Below are 16,992 nucleotides of genomic sequence, written 5' to 3' on the forward strand. Positions count from 1 at the left end.
GCATCAGGAGGAAATCTCCCACTGGTGGCAATGGAAGCTTTCCTCTTCATGCAAACAGCAGACATGCAGGACCCAATCCAGATCAAGACTATTGTGGGGGGGGGTCTTCCATCAGGATCTAAAACTGGATTGGCGGGGAATGGGGACTCACACCTACAGTTTATACTTAAAGACATTCTTCACACAAATATATCGTCTAGGTTGGCCCTGAGATGAATATCTGTTTCCATCAGATATTCAGGAAGGCCAAGGTTATGCTGCCTCCAGCATTTTGGGACACAGAGCACAAAATAAGAGAGCTAATATTTGTCTCTGTCTCTCCCTGCCCTCCCACCTGACATCTGGGTCAAGCCTGACATCCAGGAAGCCTTGAGATCACCAGTGGAGACACACAGTCTGTCCAGAGAGAACATTATAATTCATCCTTGCTCATCTTTGGAGCACCAAGTACTGTAGAATGACAGATTAGAGGTTGTGTTAGAGAAGCATCTTGGTGCGGTAGTGTTTGAACATGGCCATCCTGGGTGTTAAATGCTGGGTCTAACTATGATGGTTAGGAAATGCAAGCAGAAAATGCAAGCAGAAGGTCTACCTCCCCTTCCTCTTCCTGCTTCTTGCACTTGGGCCAAGTTCATCTCTTATTATCAGATGCTTCTATTGCTTTGATCGCTATTAAACTTATTCCACACCACCTTGGGAACCAATTGGTTGAAAGGGGGAGGTATATCAATGCACAAGATGCAAGCAAGCAAACAGATAGGATAACTGAACAAATGATCTTCCTTCCCCTTGGCCAGCTTTTGCTACACCTGTCTTCGTTCATTCTGCTTCCAGTGTGCAGATCAGTTCCCAACTCCCACCTTCCTGTTGCCCAATCAAACCAACCTCACACCCCTCTGAAAGGGGCAGCCCTGAGTGGCATTTCCTTCCTTCTCTGCATAAACTGTAGTACAACCTAGGCCTTGGGCCTAATGTCATTACATGGTGCATTTCCCCACCTCTGATCCACTTCCTTGGCTATTGCTAACAGCAGAGCTGGATTTAGGGCAGTGCATATTATTATTATTATTATTATTATTATTATTATTATTATTATTATTTTCTCCAGCCACTCTGGGTGGCTCCCAACAGAATATTAAAAACACGATAAAACGTCAAACACTAAAAACTTTCCTAAATAGGGTTGCCATCATATGTCTTCTAAAAGTCAGATAGTTGTTTATTTCCTTGACATCTAATGGGAGGGTGTTCCACAGGGCGGGTGCCACTACTGAGAAGGTCCTCTACCTGGTTCCCCTGCACAGGGAGTCAAGCCAAGGGGGTGCAAAACAACAACAACAACAACAACAACAACAACAACAACAACAACAACAACACAGGTGCCTACTGAGAAGACCCAAGCAACTGTACCAAAAAGAATTATTGTGAAAATAAGAATTGGGGGGAGGATTTTTGTTCTCACACAGGGTGCCATTTTACCAAAGTAAAACAGTCATACCAATAGGTGGCTGTCTAACCACTTCCAGTCTCCTAGTTGTGGCATAGCTGCCAAGTTCTGGCCTGAGAAATAAGGGACTGGACCGGAAGTAGCAGACCGGAAGTAGCGCTGTCGCCATTTTGGAACTGGGCGGAGCATGCTCAGAAGCTACTTTTGATGCTGCTCTCCCCTGTTTCAAAATGGCCACTGCACCAGAAGTCGCGCTGCAGCCATTTTGGAACTGGTCAAAGCAGCATCAAAAGTCGCTTCTGAGCATGCTCCGCCCAGTTCCAAAATGGCCACCGCGCCAGAATAAACCGGGGGGGAAACAAAAAAAACCGTGTTGTTGGTTTTTTTGCTGGGAACAGCCGGGAAAACGGGGGTTTCCCGGGGAATACGGGAGACTTGGCAACTATGAGTTGTGGTGCAGCCAGGAAGGAAACAAAGCCCACTCTGTCAGTCATAAGCCCACTCTGCAGTGAACAAGCAGAAGAGTAATAGGCCCTAATTAGCAGACAAATCAGAGTATATAGATGCAGATTGTCCTCGTTGCCATTAGAATCTGAAGAGTAGCAAACATTCCCTGCTTAAAGCATCATGAATTTAACTGGGAAATTAAATGAGACGCCCTGGAGCCATGTAAAAAAGAAGGGGGGGAAACAGCTTTGCTAGACAGCAAACATTTATCAGCGTAGCATTAAAGAAAAGGGGGCATGTGAAGATGGAGGCGAACAAAGGGCATTCTACAAAATTAAGGTGCTTAGCTGCTGCTCCGTGACCCAGCCAGGTTTGCTTTCAGTGTAGATAAATGACCTTGAAATTCTCTTTAGTAAATTAATCTAAAGAGTGGGGTGGGGAGCAACATTCCCACGGAGCCTTCTCTGTGTTGCTTTTCAGCCTGGGATCTTAACTTGAAACTGCAAGCTTTTCCACCCAGTTGATCAAAACATGCCCTGGCCTCATTCTAGCCTTGGTAGGGCAGCACATTCCTTCAACTGCAAGTCTCAGTGCCACAATAACAATGTGATATCCTATCTCTGTGCAATAGACTGTGAGAAGGAAAGATAGTTGTGCCTATAAATTGGCTAAGGACCGACATTACCTCAACCAAGTGCCATCTGCCAACCACCACCTGGAGGACCTCACAGCAGAGGAAATACAGATGTGAGAACTGCAGCTAGAGTGTCTAGACATAACATGCCATTTCACATAACCCATTGCAACAAACACATCTTCACCCAACACACAGGTGGATTATGGAATTCTGTGTTGCAAGCTATGATGACAGCCACCCATTTTGATGGCTTTTAAAAGAGATTAGACACAGCCACTGATAGACCAATTGCTCATGAATATAAGCTACAGTCGTACCTCGGGTTACGAACACCTCGGGTTACGAACTTTTCGGGTTACGAACTGTGACCCGGAACGGATCGTGTTTGTAACCCGAGGTATTACTGTATTATGGAACCTCCAATTTATGTTCTTGTAGTCTTAAACATAGAGTTTGTGCTCAGCTGGGATTTGCAGCCAGTGCGATTTGTGCCTATGCACACGTTTTCAGTTTGTTGCGTTCATACTTTCCATTGTTTAGGAAAGCTTTTAATGTTTAATAAATTATTGTATTTTAGTACTTCTGTTGGAAGCCGCCCAGAGTGTCTGGGGAAACCCAGCCAGATGGGCGGGGTATAAATAATACGTTGTTGTTGTTGTTGTTACATTAACTCCTGAAAAATATCCCATCCTAGTTCACACACTATAGTAAACCATAGTTAATGATTTGCTGTCAATATGCCAAACTGGGCTGTTTTGCTCCTTCCCACTAGTGCTAGGAAGAAACCAACCACAATCTCTTAGTGTCATGTCCAAATCAGGGATAATGGTTTGTTTCATTCATACAAGTCATGATCAGTAAATAAGCCAAGAACAAACTTTGACTTATCACCATGGTTTAAAGCAAAAAAAAAAAACCATCTTTGAGCTCTGGTTTTTGCATGTCTTTCTAAGCAAGGGATTCATCCCAGCACTATGGACGAGCGAAGTGGACACAATCAGGTTCTGCAGGACAGAGGCGGATTTAGGGCAACGTGACCGGTTCCGCCCAGGGGCCTGGGCCTAGGGGGCACCTCAGAGTGTCCCAACTATGACGTAGTGAATTGAGAAGAATATAAGGTGAGAGGCAGGGAGGTGCTGACTTTTGGCCTCACACCACAGCGCACTGCTGAAATTTGAAAGACCAAAGTCTACTTCTGCTTCTCGCTTGCTGATTGTGGCCTTCCCACAATCAAGAGTAAATTTCTGGCACTACCCCTATTTTGGCGGGGAGTGGAAAGATCAACGCTTCTGGGCCTCTCCACTCCAATGGACATAGAATGGTGGATGCATCTCGTCTATGATGCCTTAAATTTTCAAAGCACACATCAGGCCCTCTTATAGCACATAGGCCCTTGGTTCCCAAATTCAATCCGTTCTGAAAGTCTGTTTGACTTCAAAAATGTTTGCAAACCAAGGCACAGCTTCTGACTGGCTGATTGGCCCCAAAAATAATGCCGACAGCCGAAACGGACATTCACAAACCGGAACACTTACTTCCAGGTTTGCAGCATTTGGGAGCCGATTTGTTTGGAGCCAAGCCATTCAGGAACCAAGGTACCACTGTACCAGTCTCATGCCCTGGTACATAGCGTAGGAATCGCTGCTCTTCCATGTCTCCCTTTAATCACAGAAAAGTATGGTGTTGTTTCTTCTCTATTGAATTGAAATAAAAAGAGTTGCCACCCCACAAGCCAATGATGAATCATGCCGTGATTTCATTATGTAGCCCAAGTGACATATTCCTTGAGCTTACAGCGAGCAAACGGCTTTACTAGCCCTGTCGTCAGACATAAAGGATTTCTTGACTAGTACCGCATTAACCAAAATGAATTCAGCCATATGTGCATCAATCTTGTCATTTAAAAGGGGGGGGGTGCCATGTCTGGCCTTCGTCTAGAACTCTATTAGCATAAACATGAAATATTATGCCAAATAAAAATCAAAGGCTGCAAAACGAAAACCCAGAGAGCCTATTTTTATTTCATACCGTCACATCCCCCCCCCCTCTAAAACCACTATATGTATTTCACTGTGCCTGTAGATTATACGGGAGACTTGTTCCCACCTATGAAAGCGCTTCCATACGGCGGTTTGAAGAAGGAAGAGTAGACAACATCCGATCTGCGACTCCCGAAGCTTTAACTTTTGTCAAAGGGATGATGGATAAAAAATCATCTCTACAGGTAAGAGGATTTACACACACCCCTTTATGCTGTTATATCCTGAGAAACAGGGCCAACTCTAGATTTGCAGAGGCGGGGCTTGAATAAGATGTCCTTAGTAAGACTCTTGCTCAGTTCCTGTGGAAGGGCCATAGCTCAGTGGCAGAGCATGTGCTTGGCAAGCAGAAGGTGAAAGGTGCAATACCTGTCATCCCCAGGTAAAGTTAGGGATACATCCTGTAAGGAACTTTAGAGACAGGGCCGTCTTAAGTATATTTGACGACCTAGCGCCGTGGTGTGACGGATCCCTCCAGCACCCCCGCCCTGCCCTGCCCCGTTTCCCAATGTGGCGGGTGGGCGGGCACCCTGGTGCTCTGCGCCACCCAGCCTGGCCGTAGGGCCGGCCCTGTTTAGAGAGCTACTGCTGCTCATGTTTTTAAAATGGACAAAGAGGTTGGGACTTGGAGGTCCACAAAAAAATGCTTTCGGCATCACAGCACAGTATCACTTGGATGCGTCAGTTTTTAATAATAATAAAACTTGAGGAAAAAGTTTTTAAATGACAATTGGGGCAGTTGGAAACCCACAAAAAGCACTTACTTCGCCAAATCTTTATTAGGCATTAGAAGTATAGGCCATCATAAAACATCCATATATGAAATTTTAAAATATATACAAATAAACAGCCATGCAAAATACATACTAACAAGAATTTTCATTGGAATTACTTCCCACTAAATAAATTTGCCACTCCAAGAGGTATTATTGACAAATACTCAGCCTCCCTTGCAGTTAAAAATTGGAGTCTGCATATGGTCCTCAGATTAATCAACCCTAAATTAAAGGATCCAGTTGGCAAAGCAATGAGACTGTCAAGAGATTGTTGTGATAGAGTGCCCATAATTTTTGGAAGCAAATTTGAGCTTTTAATTCTACTTCAGATTTGGCCGCAGCAATTTTGTAAAAGGTGTGTGTGTGTGTGTGTGTGTGTGTGTGTGTGTGTGTGTGTGTGTTTAAGGGTGACTTGAAGAGTTGGCATCTTCTACAAAGTGCAGCTGCCCACATAGCACTATCATAAAGGGATGGCCCATGTCATAATGCCTCTTGCCATAGTGGGTTTTCCATCCCTCAAAGAAAGGTGTGCGCCTTTGTTTTAAAAATTAAAGGAGTGCACTCTCAATTTGTTTGATATCGTAATGGAATAAGATGCCTTCGTTTTCACTGTCCACACTCAAATTTTGGTCAAGGAGATAAAGAACTACACAACTTTTAGAAGACATCTGAAGGCAGCCCTGTATTTGGAAGTTTTTTTGATGTTATATTATGTTTTCATATGGAAGCTGCCCAGAGTGGCTGGGGCAACCCAGCCAAATGGGTGGGGTATAATAATAGTAACAGAAGTAGTAGTAGTAGTAGTAGTAGTAGTAATAGTAGTAACATGATAACCAAATTAATTTAGAAGCCAAATTTAGAAGCTGCTTCAAATCCACAAAAGTTCCAGTGTGTATAGGCCCTGGGTCGCCTTTTAAACATTTAGTAAGGGGCAATGTACACACAACGAAGAAAAGCAGTGGTTTGGAGTCTGCAATTCTAAGCAGAAAAGGGAGAAGGGAAAAGAGTGATGAACTCTTTCCCTGTCTGACAATTTTCAGCTCAAAATCACATCAACCCAGCTGCTTCCCCCAGCCGCCCACCCTCTTCACATCAACGTAAAGCTCCAGAAACAAAACGTACATCTGGAATCCTACAGGGGGGAATCAGCTTGGAGGAGCCATTTCCGTGTGGGAAAACGGTAGGCAGGCAGGCAAGCAAAGAATTAAGCACCCTCTCTCAGCTCTCGACTGCAACGTCCCAAAGATGCTTTTCTTCATGAACAAACAAAAAGTCTGCCAAAGCAACATTTGCGTGAAGTGTGCCCTTCGCCCCTAAGGAAAGCAATTCAGTGGTGCTTGCAGTACAAATGAGCACAGCGGGGAGCTCAGTGGGCCAATTCTGTACCTTCTCCCACTATATTCCCCCCCCCCCTGAGGTAATTATCCCATCTCACCTCATAGCATTTGAACTCGTTAAATCCTTCCAGCTACAAATGCAATGTGTCCTTTCAACATTTCGACTTCCTTTTTGCAGCTGGAGACAATAGGGGTTTTTTGGGGGGGGAACCACTCGGAGGTGTAAAAGAGACTCTGTCACCCTCTCTGGTTTTGCTCAGGTGTTTTCTCTGACCCAACAGACCTGGTGCATGTTTGAGAAGCATCTAGAAAATATGAGAAAAGTGCCAATGGAGAAGACAGTGGGATGAGTGTGCCACATGCCGTGGCAGTAGTGCCTTTGCCATCCCACCAGTAACTCTGAAAAAGCCTTTCATCTGCCTCTATTTTAAAAGTGGAACTACATGTTCGGGCTGATGCTAAAAACAGTGGACTGTCACCACCTGTTCCACCTGCCCCTGTTAATATTTGGTAATGTTACATGAATCCCCGTTTCCAAGCAGCAAAAGCATACATTGGGTTTGGTTTCCTTAGACCAGGCATCCCCAAACTGCGGCCCTCCAGATGTTTTGGCCTACAACTCCCATGATCCCTAGCTAACAGGACCAGTGGTCGGGGAAGATGGGGACTGTAGTCCAAAACATCTGGAGGGCCAAAGTTTGGGGGTGCCTGCCTTAGACATTATCATTGGAGACCTTGCAATACTCAGATGTAACTTCCCAGCAAAAGTAAGAATCTAATGCATTCTAAGTAACCACCACACAACAAATATTTGGGATAACAAAGGGTGAGGATGGGGGACCAATTCAATTCAGTTTACATTTAAAGCTGAATCTATAAAATTCACACTTCCAAAACAATATGAGAACCAAAACACAGCCGTCCTTCAAAACGCACACTTATCCAAATTTTGTGTTACAGTTGTCCAACCAACTTGTGTTCACAAAAATGCATCAGAGGGAGGGGGTGCATAAAAAGTAATATATTTGCATTAGGTTTTCTCAAATGCATGTGTGTTTGATACGTTTACATGAAAAATCCATTAAAATATTTTAATAAATGTATTTGTGAAAGCAACATACAAAAATGCGTTATATTACTGGAAAATGCGTTCAAAAATGCGTATATTCATAGATGTGCTAATTAGGAGAAATTTGCACAAAAATGCTGAAGAGTTTCCTTGAAGATTGCATTTTTAAAAAAATTGCTACAGAAATGTGGCGAAGTGAATGTAAGATTGGACGAATGAGAATGAGAATGATTTTTATTTGCTTGTCTACTGCTGCTTGTCTAAAGGCTGCATTCAGTTCATGGGCATAGCTGAGGAAGGGTAGGGGGCAGCTGCCCCCTCCCAAATCAATAAGATCAATACAAATCTGAGGTTCTGCCACCCCAACAAAAGGCTGCACCCCCTAACAACAATCCTGGCTACACCCATGACTCAATCCACTATCTTTAATGAAATTTGTGTAATCTAATTGTAATAGTACTTTGCTTACAAAGCCTTCTGTCAGTTTCTTATTTCTAAATATTTCTTCTTGCCTATAGGACTCTGAGAAAATGCAACAATTTAAGGATGCCATAGCAGCTCAGACAAATTACACCATTTTGGTAAGCAAAACATTGTCTTGATAAAACTCAATTTTTTGGCATGCCTAACTCTGAAATTAATTTATTCTTCTGAAGTCAGCAGATTAAAAAATGGAGCACAATACTGACAAACATCCTATATGTTTCCACAAAATGTAGAGCATACAGACCAAAGAAACTGTCCTCCATCTTTACCAAATTTGGAATGTGAACTGGGTCTTTTTCCCTGTGTGTAGATCCACCCTTGGTCTATTGAATTAGTTGGATCATTATTTGCACTGTGCACACTAAATAATAGGGTGACACTTTAGTGTCAATGACAATGAATGCTTTCTTCTTCTCAGTTATCGAACTAAACAATGATTCTCACAAAAGCCATGATGACCAAACAATCTAATGGAATTTATTGAACCTAGTTTAAATGGTTAAGGTATTCTTGAATTTTCAGATTCAGTTTCGCTGACAAGATCTCATTAGAGGGTTTTGGGGGAATGGGTGCAAAATGGCATCATAGACCATTTTGAAGCAGATCAAAATGGCATATATATATATATATATATATATATATATGATTTGATCCAGGTGGTGCACAAACCGTACCTTTATAGCCCGTAATTTCCCCCCAAAGAATCCTGTGACTTTTAGTTTTTAAGGTTGCTGGAAATTCTAGCTCTGAGGAGTACATTATAGTTCTAAGGATACTTGGAGAGGTGCTTTAAATGTTTGTCGCATATGCTGCCTAAGTTACTTATAATTCAGTCCCATTGAAGTCAATGTGAAATGTTAGTAATGACTAACTGAAGACTTGTTCATTTCAGTGAGATCTGTGGGCAACTAGCTTAGTCTAGCTCCTCCCCTAAATTTATATATTGCTCCTACATAGGATGTCCAAGAGGTCTTCCATCCTGGAGACTGTTTGAGTCATCCCTCGCTTAGCTTCAGTGGTACAACATCACTTGATCTCACTTGATCCTCTGAATCCAATGACATGGCCAAAACTTGGCCCTCCAGCAGTTTTGGGTCTACAACTCCCACCATCCCTAGCTAACGGGACCAGTGGGTCAGGGGTGATGGGAATTGTAGTCCCAAAACAGCTGGAGGGCAGAGTTTGGCCACCACTGTCTTAATCCCACAATTGGCATGCTAATGAATGGATGACAAATCTCTTGTGCTTCAAAGTTAGGTTGGGATGCAGACTGAAATAAACTAATAATTAATGGTACGTCCTTGAGTAGACTCAGGAATTTAATTCTCAGAGACTAGATGTATATTTCCCGTCAGCTTTAATCATTTATATTTCCTAATTACTGTTAAAGTAGCACACTTTGAAACATTTGTGTAGCTCATCAGTTGGGGTGTGAAGGATGACAATTGCCAACTTTTGTACTTGCTCCCACTGCTGGGCCTTTAATGGCCACTTGATTTGCTGCAGCAGTTAGCAGGAGCTTTATTATTTATTTGCAAACATCTCTGAAGATGGACGATAAAGCTTCCTTCATATGAAGTAGCACAAAATATGTCACAAACTGGTAGATTGGATTAGTACATCACCACATCTGGCTTTTCCGTTCAAAGCGAAGAACAGGAAAACCACAGTTGGTTTTCTTTCTGGCCCACTGACAACCCAAAGCCAAAATAGGAAAAATACCCATCTCATTATTAACAGAGTAATGTTATTTAGTTGTTCCTTTGTTAGAAAAACAGTGCTGCAAGATTACACTTGTCATCTTTTTAAAAAAATAAAAAATAGTATATTCACACACACACCCCTCACCTTTTATTTTGTAAGCTCAGCTTAGTCTCTTTCTCTTCTGACATGATATTAATCTATCTTGGAAAAACGTCAAGGGTCAGAAGCTTATAAATCATGTTGGATAGCAAAATATTTCCATTGATCCTTCAGTCTGTTCCTCTTGATGGGGTAGAACTGATGGTGACCAGTCTGAGGTTTTATGATCCTTTCTCAAAAGCCATTTAATATGTGCACCAGTGGACATGCCGGTATTAGTCTCCAGGGTGTAAGTTTTCCAAATGAGGCATGAAAGGTCAATTCATTCCTTGGCCTTAGCATCATCCATCTAAGATATTAGCAAAGGCAACCACCATTTTGCTTAGCTGGAACCCTCTTCTTCTCCCTTCCTAAATTCTGTGAAACTGGACGTTTAGATTCTGCCTCTTCCACAAACTCGCTACATGGTCCAAGGAAAGCTACTTGATGTGAGTCAACAGTGTGATGCAGCAGCTAAAAAAAGCCAATGCAATTCTGGGCTGCATCAATAGGAGTATAGCATCTAGATCAAGGGAAGTAATAGTACCATTGTATTCCGCTCTGGTCAGACCTCACCTGGAATACTGTGTCAAGTTCTGGGCACCACAGTTCAAGAAGGATACTGACAAGCTGGAACATGTCCAGAGGAGGGCAACCAAAATGGTCAAAGGCCTGGAAACAATACCTCATGAGGAACGGCTTAGGGAGCTGGGTATGTTTAGCCTGGCAGGGGGTTGGACTGGATGGCCCTTGTGGTCTCTTCCAACTCTATGATTCTACTGCCTCCCACCTTCGGATCCCTGTCCGTAAAATGAGAATAATAGCCCCAAACTCTACTTCATAGGGTTGTTGTAAGGATTACTGTTACAGTGAACACAAGCAAGTACTTTTTAAACGCTCACCTTGGGCCACCATACCCTACCTTCCAGGGTTGTTGTGCAGATTAAATAGCGAAGGGCAGAACCATGTTGATCTTTGGAGGAAAGGAAGCAAAGGTGGATCTAGGGGAGCGTTAACGGTGCCATCGCACCAGGCACAGAACTTCTGGGGTGCCACAACTATGTCATCCACAGAAGGTGGGAGACGTGGGGTGCTGGATTTTGGCATCGCACAGGGCCCCACTGAAATTTGAGCCACCAGGTTCCATTCCCATTGAAAGAGAACAAAGGTTGCATTTATGGTGAGTTCTGGAACCTCTTTTTCAAGAAAAATAGCACTGCTCAACAAACCACGGTTCCCAGAATTCTTTGGGGGAAGCCATGACTATTTAAAGTGGTATGGCACTGGTTTAAATCTATAGTGCAAATGGGGCCACAGTGTGTAGGATCTGGAAGTGCGCTCTGAACCCACCAGAAACAATTGCAGGCAACAGTATATTACACTGATAGAGCTCTCCTTTATACGCTGATCTAAGTCCCAATAAGCACTGAACCAAAACCGGAAATTGAGGGAATAGAGAATCCCTCCCACTCCAACCAAGCAGCATGAAATTAAGTTCATTGGTACTGACATCCAAGGGATGTGTCTGCAATTTGGGGCATGTTCAATTACAACCCATTCTATATGCTGTTTTGACTAGGCTATTACAGGGATGGCAATAGACAACCACTTGCTGGGACTGCGAGAGATAGCCCGTGAACATTTCAAGGAGCTGCCAGACATATTTACTGATGAAACGTATTTGACAAGCAATCGATTTATTCTCTCCACCAGCCAGGTGAGCGAAATTCATATCGGGATTAGTCATAAAAAAGGAACCCCATTATTCTCGCCGTGACAGATGTTATGAATCAGTGACAACCTTTTGACATATGTTGTGGAGGTTTAGTGACTCCGGCAGCACTCCCAAATGCCTCGGGGTTCTCATCCCTTTCATTTTGGACAACCAAAATTAATAGCCCAGTGGCAACAAAAAGGTAAGAGGGTGAAATCTAAGGGATGGGCAAACCGTGGTCCACAGACCTGATGCCTTCCACAAATAAGAGCCCTGGTGGATCAAAGCAAAGGCCTCTCTGGGCCAGCTACATAGTCACACCGGTGGCCAACCAAGTGCCCATGAGAAAGCCACAAGCAGGAAGTGAACAAAACAGCCTTCGCCCACTCATGATCACCAGGAACTGGTATTCAGAGGCAGATCCCCTGAAATAGCAGGTGTAGTACAGTCATACCTTGGAAGTCAAATGGAACCCATTCCAGAAGTCCGTTTGACTTCCAAAATGTTTGGAAACCAAAGAGCAGCTTCTGATTGGCTGCAGGAAGCTCCTGCAAGCATCAGAAGCCACAGAAGCTGTGCTGGACTTTTGATTTCTGAAAATCGTTCAAAACCCGGAACATTCACTTCTGGGTTGTCAACTTTCAGGAGCTGATTTGTTCGGGAGCCAAGGCATTTGAGGTCCAAGGTACACGACTGTACACAGTTGCAATAACTAATCGCCATTTGTAACCACCAGAAAAATCTGTTTTATCTACTCTATAGCAGTCCACAGCTGCATTCCTAAAGAAATGAACGTGGTTTCCAAAAAGTTGCATGGAAGAGAAAGTCCATATTTTGTTACATTTCTCGGACTCCAAAAGGCACAGAAAGAGGCAGAGCTGCTTAATTTTGGACTGCTCCTCTGGAAAGCATCTGCCTCTCCCAATGGCAGCCTAAGATGGTTTTATTCAAATGGGCTTTTGGTGGCTACAAGTAGAGTAGAATAGGGATGGATATGCTTGTTTTTGTTATAAAAAAAACAATTCATATAACAAAACAAAATAAAAAAAATCCTTCCAGTAGCACCTTAGAGACCAACTAAGTTTGTTACTGGTATGAGCTTTCGTGTGCATGCACACTTCTTCAGATACAAAAAATAAATAAATCAGCAACCTCTCTTTCCAGTCTATTTCTGAAATACTTCTGTAATAAGACAGCTACTTTGAGATCTTGTATAGAATGTCCTGGGAGATTGAAGTGTTCTCCTACTGGTTTCTCTGTCTTGTGATTCCTGATGTCAGATTTATGTCCATTTATCCTTTGGCGTAGGGTTTGGCCTGTTTGTCCAATAGAGAGAGCTGAAGGGCACTGTTGGCATTTGATGGCATACATAATGTTAGAAGATGAGCAATTAAATAGTCCTGAGATGGTATGTTTGATGTTGTTGGGGCCAGTGATGGTGTTGTCCGGGTGTATGTGGCAGAAATCATATGACAGTCTTTGTCACATTCGATTTCAGGACAGCGTACAACATAAAATTAATACAATAAAACAAAAACAAAACAGCAGACAATCCATAAAACAGACAGAAACTAACTTTGGGTATTTTGCCAGACTCTTGGGGGATCACAATATTAGAGCCAGGCAAATGCCCTCTTTGGACAGAACATATTATTTACTCACCCCAAGCCCTATGGAAAAGCAAGCTAGCAGTCCAATTAATTAAATAAGGCTCTCCTTCTGTATCTCTTACACTCACTGCCATCTAGCCAAGTGTGCCTGGGTGTGTAAGTCCACAACAAAGAAACAGATCAGATTTTGAAACATCAAGTATGATACATTGACCACTTCCATTAAAGTCAATGGGACTCCATTGCTGTAGGAGAAAAAGGAAAAACACTCTCTCCCGCTGGCTCATTCCTACAGTACTGTCGAGAGCCCGATCGCTCATACATCAGTATTACTTATTAGTACCATCATTAAACAAAGTGCTTTTAATTTTCAAAGTGCTGTATAGACTCTTGTCTCATTCGTCTTCAAAACAACACTGTCGTGTAAATAGGTCACTACTATGTTCATTTTACAGACCGAGAATTGAAAAGATAGATATTCCTTCAAAGCCACTCACTAACTACATGATAAGTAGGAATTTTATCCTAGGCAACTACCCCTCAGCAGAAAGTTTGGGAACAAGAGAAACCAATTTCCATGAGCTCCTCCTAAACCTGATTTGCTAGCTGCATCCAGCATGCCCTCACCAAATTTTTCAAACTTTTGTAGAAAAGGAGTCCTATAATAATTCCTATCTGCTGGATTTTAAAAAAACACACAGCTGACCCCAGAAATCACCCTTGCCCCTCTTTGCACTGTGCTCAGGGTGCAAAAGCCATTCTTTAATCTACACACCGAGTGTGGCATTACAAGTTGATTAATGATCTGGGTTTTTTGTTTCTAAAATTGTAATTCCTACTGTTTAAATTAAGGTATTCTTCAAGCCACAAAGCCCACCAGCATTTAGCAACATCGCATTTCTATATATACAGTAGCAATTTTAAAGACATATATAATGTGCCTGAGATAATGAATTTGATGAAACTGTATGTCAGCTATATACAGTGCTTTTTTTGTTTAGGGGTACTCTCATTTTCCTACTCATATTGAAATACTGTCCTTCAATGAGGCCAAACTTAGATTCACAAAATGTTTAGGGGTATGCGTCCCCCTGTGTCCCTCCAGAAAAAAGCACTATATTATATATATATATATATATATATATATATATATATATATATATATATAGGCAGAAGACCTCTGGATTGAAAGGGGGTAGTACTAATACAATGCACAAACACAATAGCCTTAAAAAGTAATTGGATCCAGCCATGATGTCTGTGGCTTTTCAAATATGACAGAGTGTAACCAGAATACCACTACTGTACATAAATTCTCCAAGAAACTATCCATGGGCAAAAAAAGTGAATCTGAATAGCTTCATAGCCTTCGGCTGTTGCACAGCAAATTTATCTGACAATTCTATGACTCTATTAGTGGAACTAATGGTCTGTCTTGTGCCATTAAAAAGCCAAATGTCATCTTTGAAAGCTTGAGTACAACAAAAAGCAGGAATGCATGGATTTCTGAACAAATAACATCTTCGCTTTACTAGGGAGCATTTTATTCCATTACAACATTATAGAATAATCAAAGCTTTAATTGGAGGGGGTGTGGATCCAGCTAAGCGATACCATCAGTGAATACTGATTCCTAAGCTTCCTCCCGACAATAAATCTTTGAGATTTATGTAAGCTCTTCCAGTAAACTGAATTAAATCTCAAGAGCAGTTGGGTATTAAAACCACAGGAATATGGAAGCAATCTTTAACCACCGGTACAGTCCTTATTCAAAAGAGACAATGAGCAAAAGAAACAATGAGCACATTGTGCACATATAAAGATCATACCATTTTTTTTCCACAAAGATAATCAAATCATATTGGGCAAGCTCTCTAGACAAGATCTGAAGCCCAAGCAGACTTTAGACTTGCTTTTCTAGAACAGGTGCCACCTGCTCCCTTGACATGCGGCAAACTATATTTGAAAATCAGGGTTTCAAAAGCATTTTGTGGCGTGTGTGTGTGTGTGTGTGTGTGTGTGTGTGTGTGAGAGAGAGAGAGAGAGAGAGAGAGAGAGAGAGAGAGAGAGAGAGATTATTATTTTATTTATTATTTATACCCCGCCCATCTGGCTGGGTTTCCCCCGCCACTCTGGGCGGCTTCCAACAAATGCCAAAATACATTAAAATATCACACAGATTAAAAACTTCCCTAAACAGGGCTGCCTTTAGGTGTTTTCTAAATGTCAGGTAGTTGTTTATCTCCTTGACCTCCGATGGGAGGGCGTTCCACAGATTCAAATTAAAATAGTCAAAATTCCACTGGGCTTGTCTATGCCTCTTGCGTCAGTCTTCAGAGCCTTCTTCAACCCGGCCTTTGGCTAATATTCTATAGCCTTTCAAATGTCTCTGTGGGAAGGGGGGGTATTGTATTGTTTTGCTGTTTTGATTTACTTGTTTTAATTCCTGTGTTTTATTCTGTGAACCACCCTGAGATATTATGAAGGGTGGTATAATTATTATTATTATTATTATTATTATTATTATTAAGATAAAGGGGCCCCTGACCATCAGGTCCAGTCGTGTCTGACTCTGGGGTTGCGGCGCTCATTTCGCTCTATAGGCCGAGGGAGCCGGCGTTTGTCCGCAGACAGCTTCCGGGTCATGTGGCCAGCATGACAAAGCCGCTTCCGGCGAACCAGAGCAGCACACGGAAACGACGTTTACCTTCCCGCTGGAGCGGTCCCTATTTATCTACTTGCACTTTGATGTGCTTTCGAACTGCTAGGTGGGCAGGAGCTGGGACCGAGCAACGGGAGCTCACACCGTTGCAGGGATTCGAACCGCCGACCTTCTGATCAGCAAGCCCTAGACTCTGTGGTTTAACCCACATCGCCACCTGGGTCCCATTATTATTATTATTATTATTATTATTATTATTATTATTATTATTATTATTAAAAATGTACCAAGATCATGCAATTGTATGTAAGAACCATTTTAAGCAATGGTCCAAATCCAGGAAAAGATATTTGAATAAAATACTAAACCAAGCAAAACTCTCTCCTTCAAACAGCAAAGCTTGTGTCTGAGTTAGCAATAGAAATAAGAGTCCGAGCAGGACCATTAAGAAACAAGGGGGAAGTGTTTGCATGTTCATTTGGAGAAGTACGACACCTTTTTTTAAAAAAAAGAACCAAAGGGGTCACTTTTTGTGAAAAAACAGATTGGTTCGTGCAATAAATAAAGAAGCTCTTTAAAAAAAACCCAGCTGAATGAAGACTTAAGCAGGCTCAGGGGCTTCGAGGAACAACATAAAGTTGAGCCTTGGTTGGAAAACTTTGGAGAGAGAGGTAAATTGGGCAACTAGAGCCCCTCAGAGCTTATAGCATCCTATGAGTGGTTATGGGTGGGTGGCTTACTGGAACCCTGAACAGGACCACTCCTGCTCATGGGAGGCAGGTTAGCATATTCTGGAACCATTTATTGCAAGTCCCAATTGTAACGATTATTTTGCGTTTCCTATTCTCCTAAGAAGGCAATATCTGAGCTATGTGACGCTACTAAGTTATTTCAACAGTACTTTTTTTATTCTGCGAACCACCCTG

At 42.4% G+C, this 16,992-nt stretch overlaps 1 protein-coding gene across 1 annotated transcript in view; it reads left to right on the forward strand.

Annotated features, from left to right (window-relative positions):
* The window catches only part of CHAT (choline O-acetyltransferase), a 38,523-nt gene that overhangs the window by 19,705 nt on the left and 1,826 nt on the right, over window positions 1-16,992 (forward strand). Inside the window, exons 11-13 of the mRNA XM_035138155.3 lie at window positions 4,614-4,755; window positions 8,271-8,333; window positions 11,660-11,797. Coding sequence (XP_034994046.3) covers window positions 4,614-4,755; window positions 8,271-8,333; window positions 11,660-11,797 — 343 coding nt within the window. The remainder of the gene's footprint in view (window positions 1-4,613; window positions 4,756-8,270; window positions 8,334-11,659; window positions 11,798-16,992) is intronic.

The sequence above is a fragment of the Zootoca vivipara genome, chromosome 5 (assembly GCF_965207765.1).
Source record: "Zootoca vivipara chromosome 5, rZooViv2.hap1.1, whole genome shotgun sequence".
In the NCBI taxonomy this organism is placed as follows: domain Eukaryota; kingdom Metazoa; phylum Chordata; class Lepidosauria; order Squamata; family Lacertidae; genus Zootoca; species Zootoca vivipara.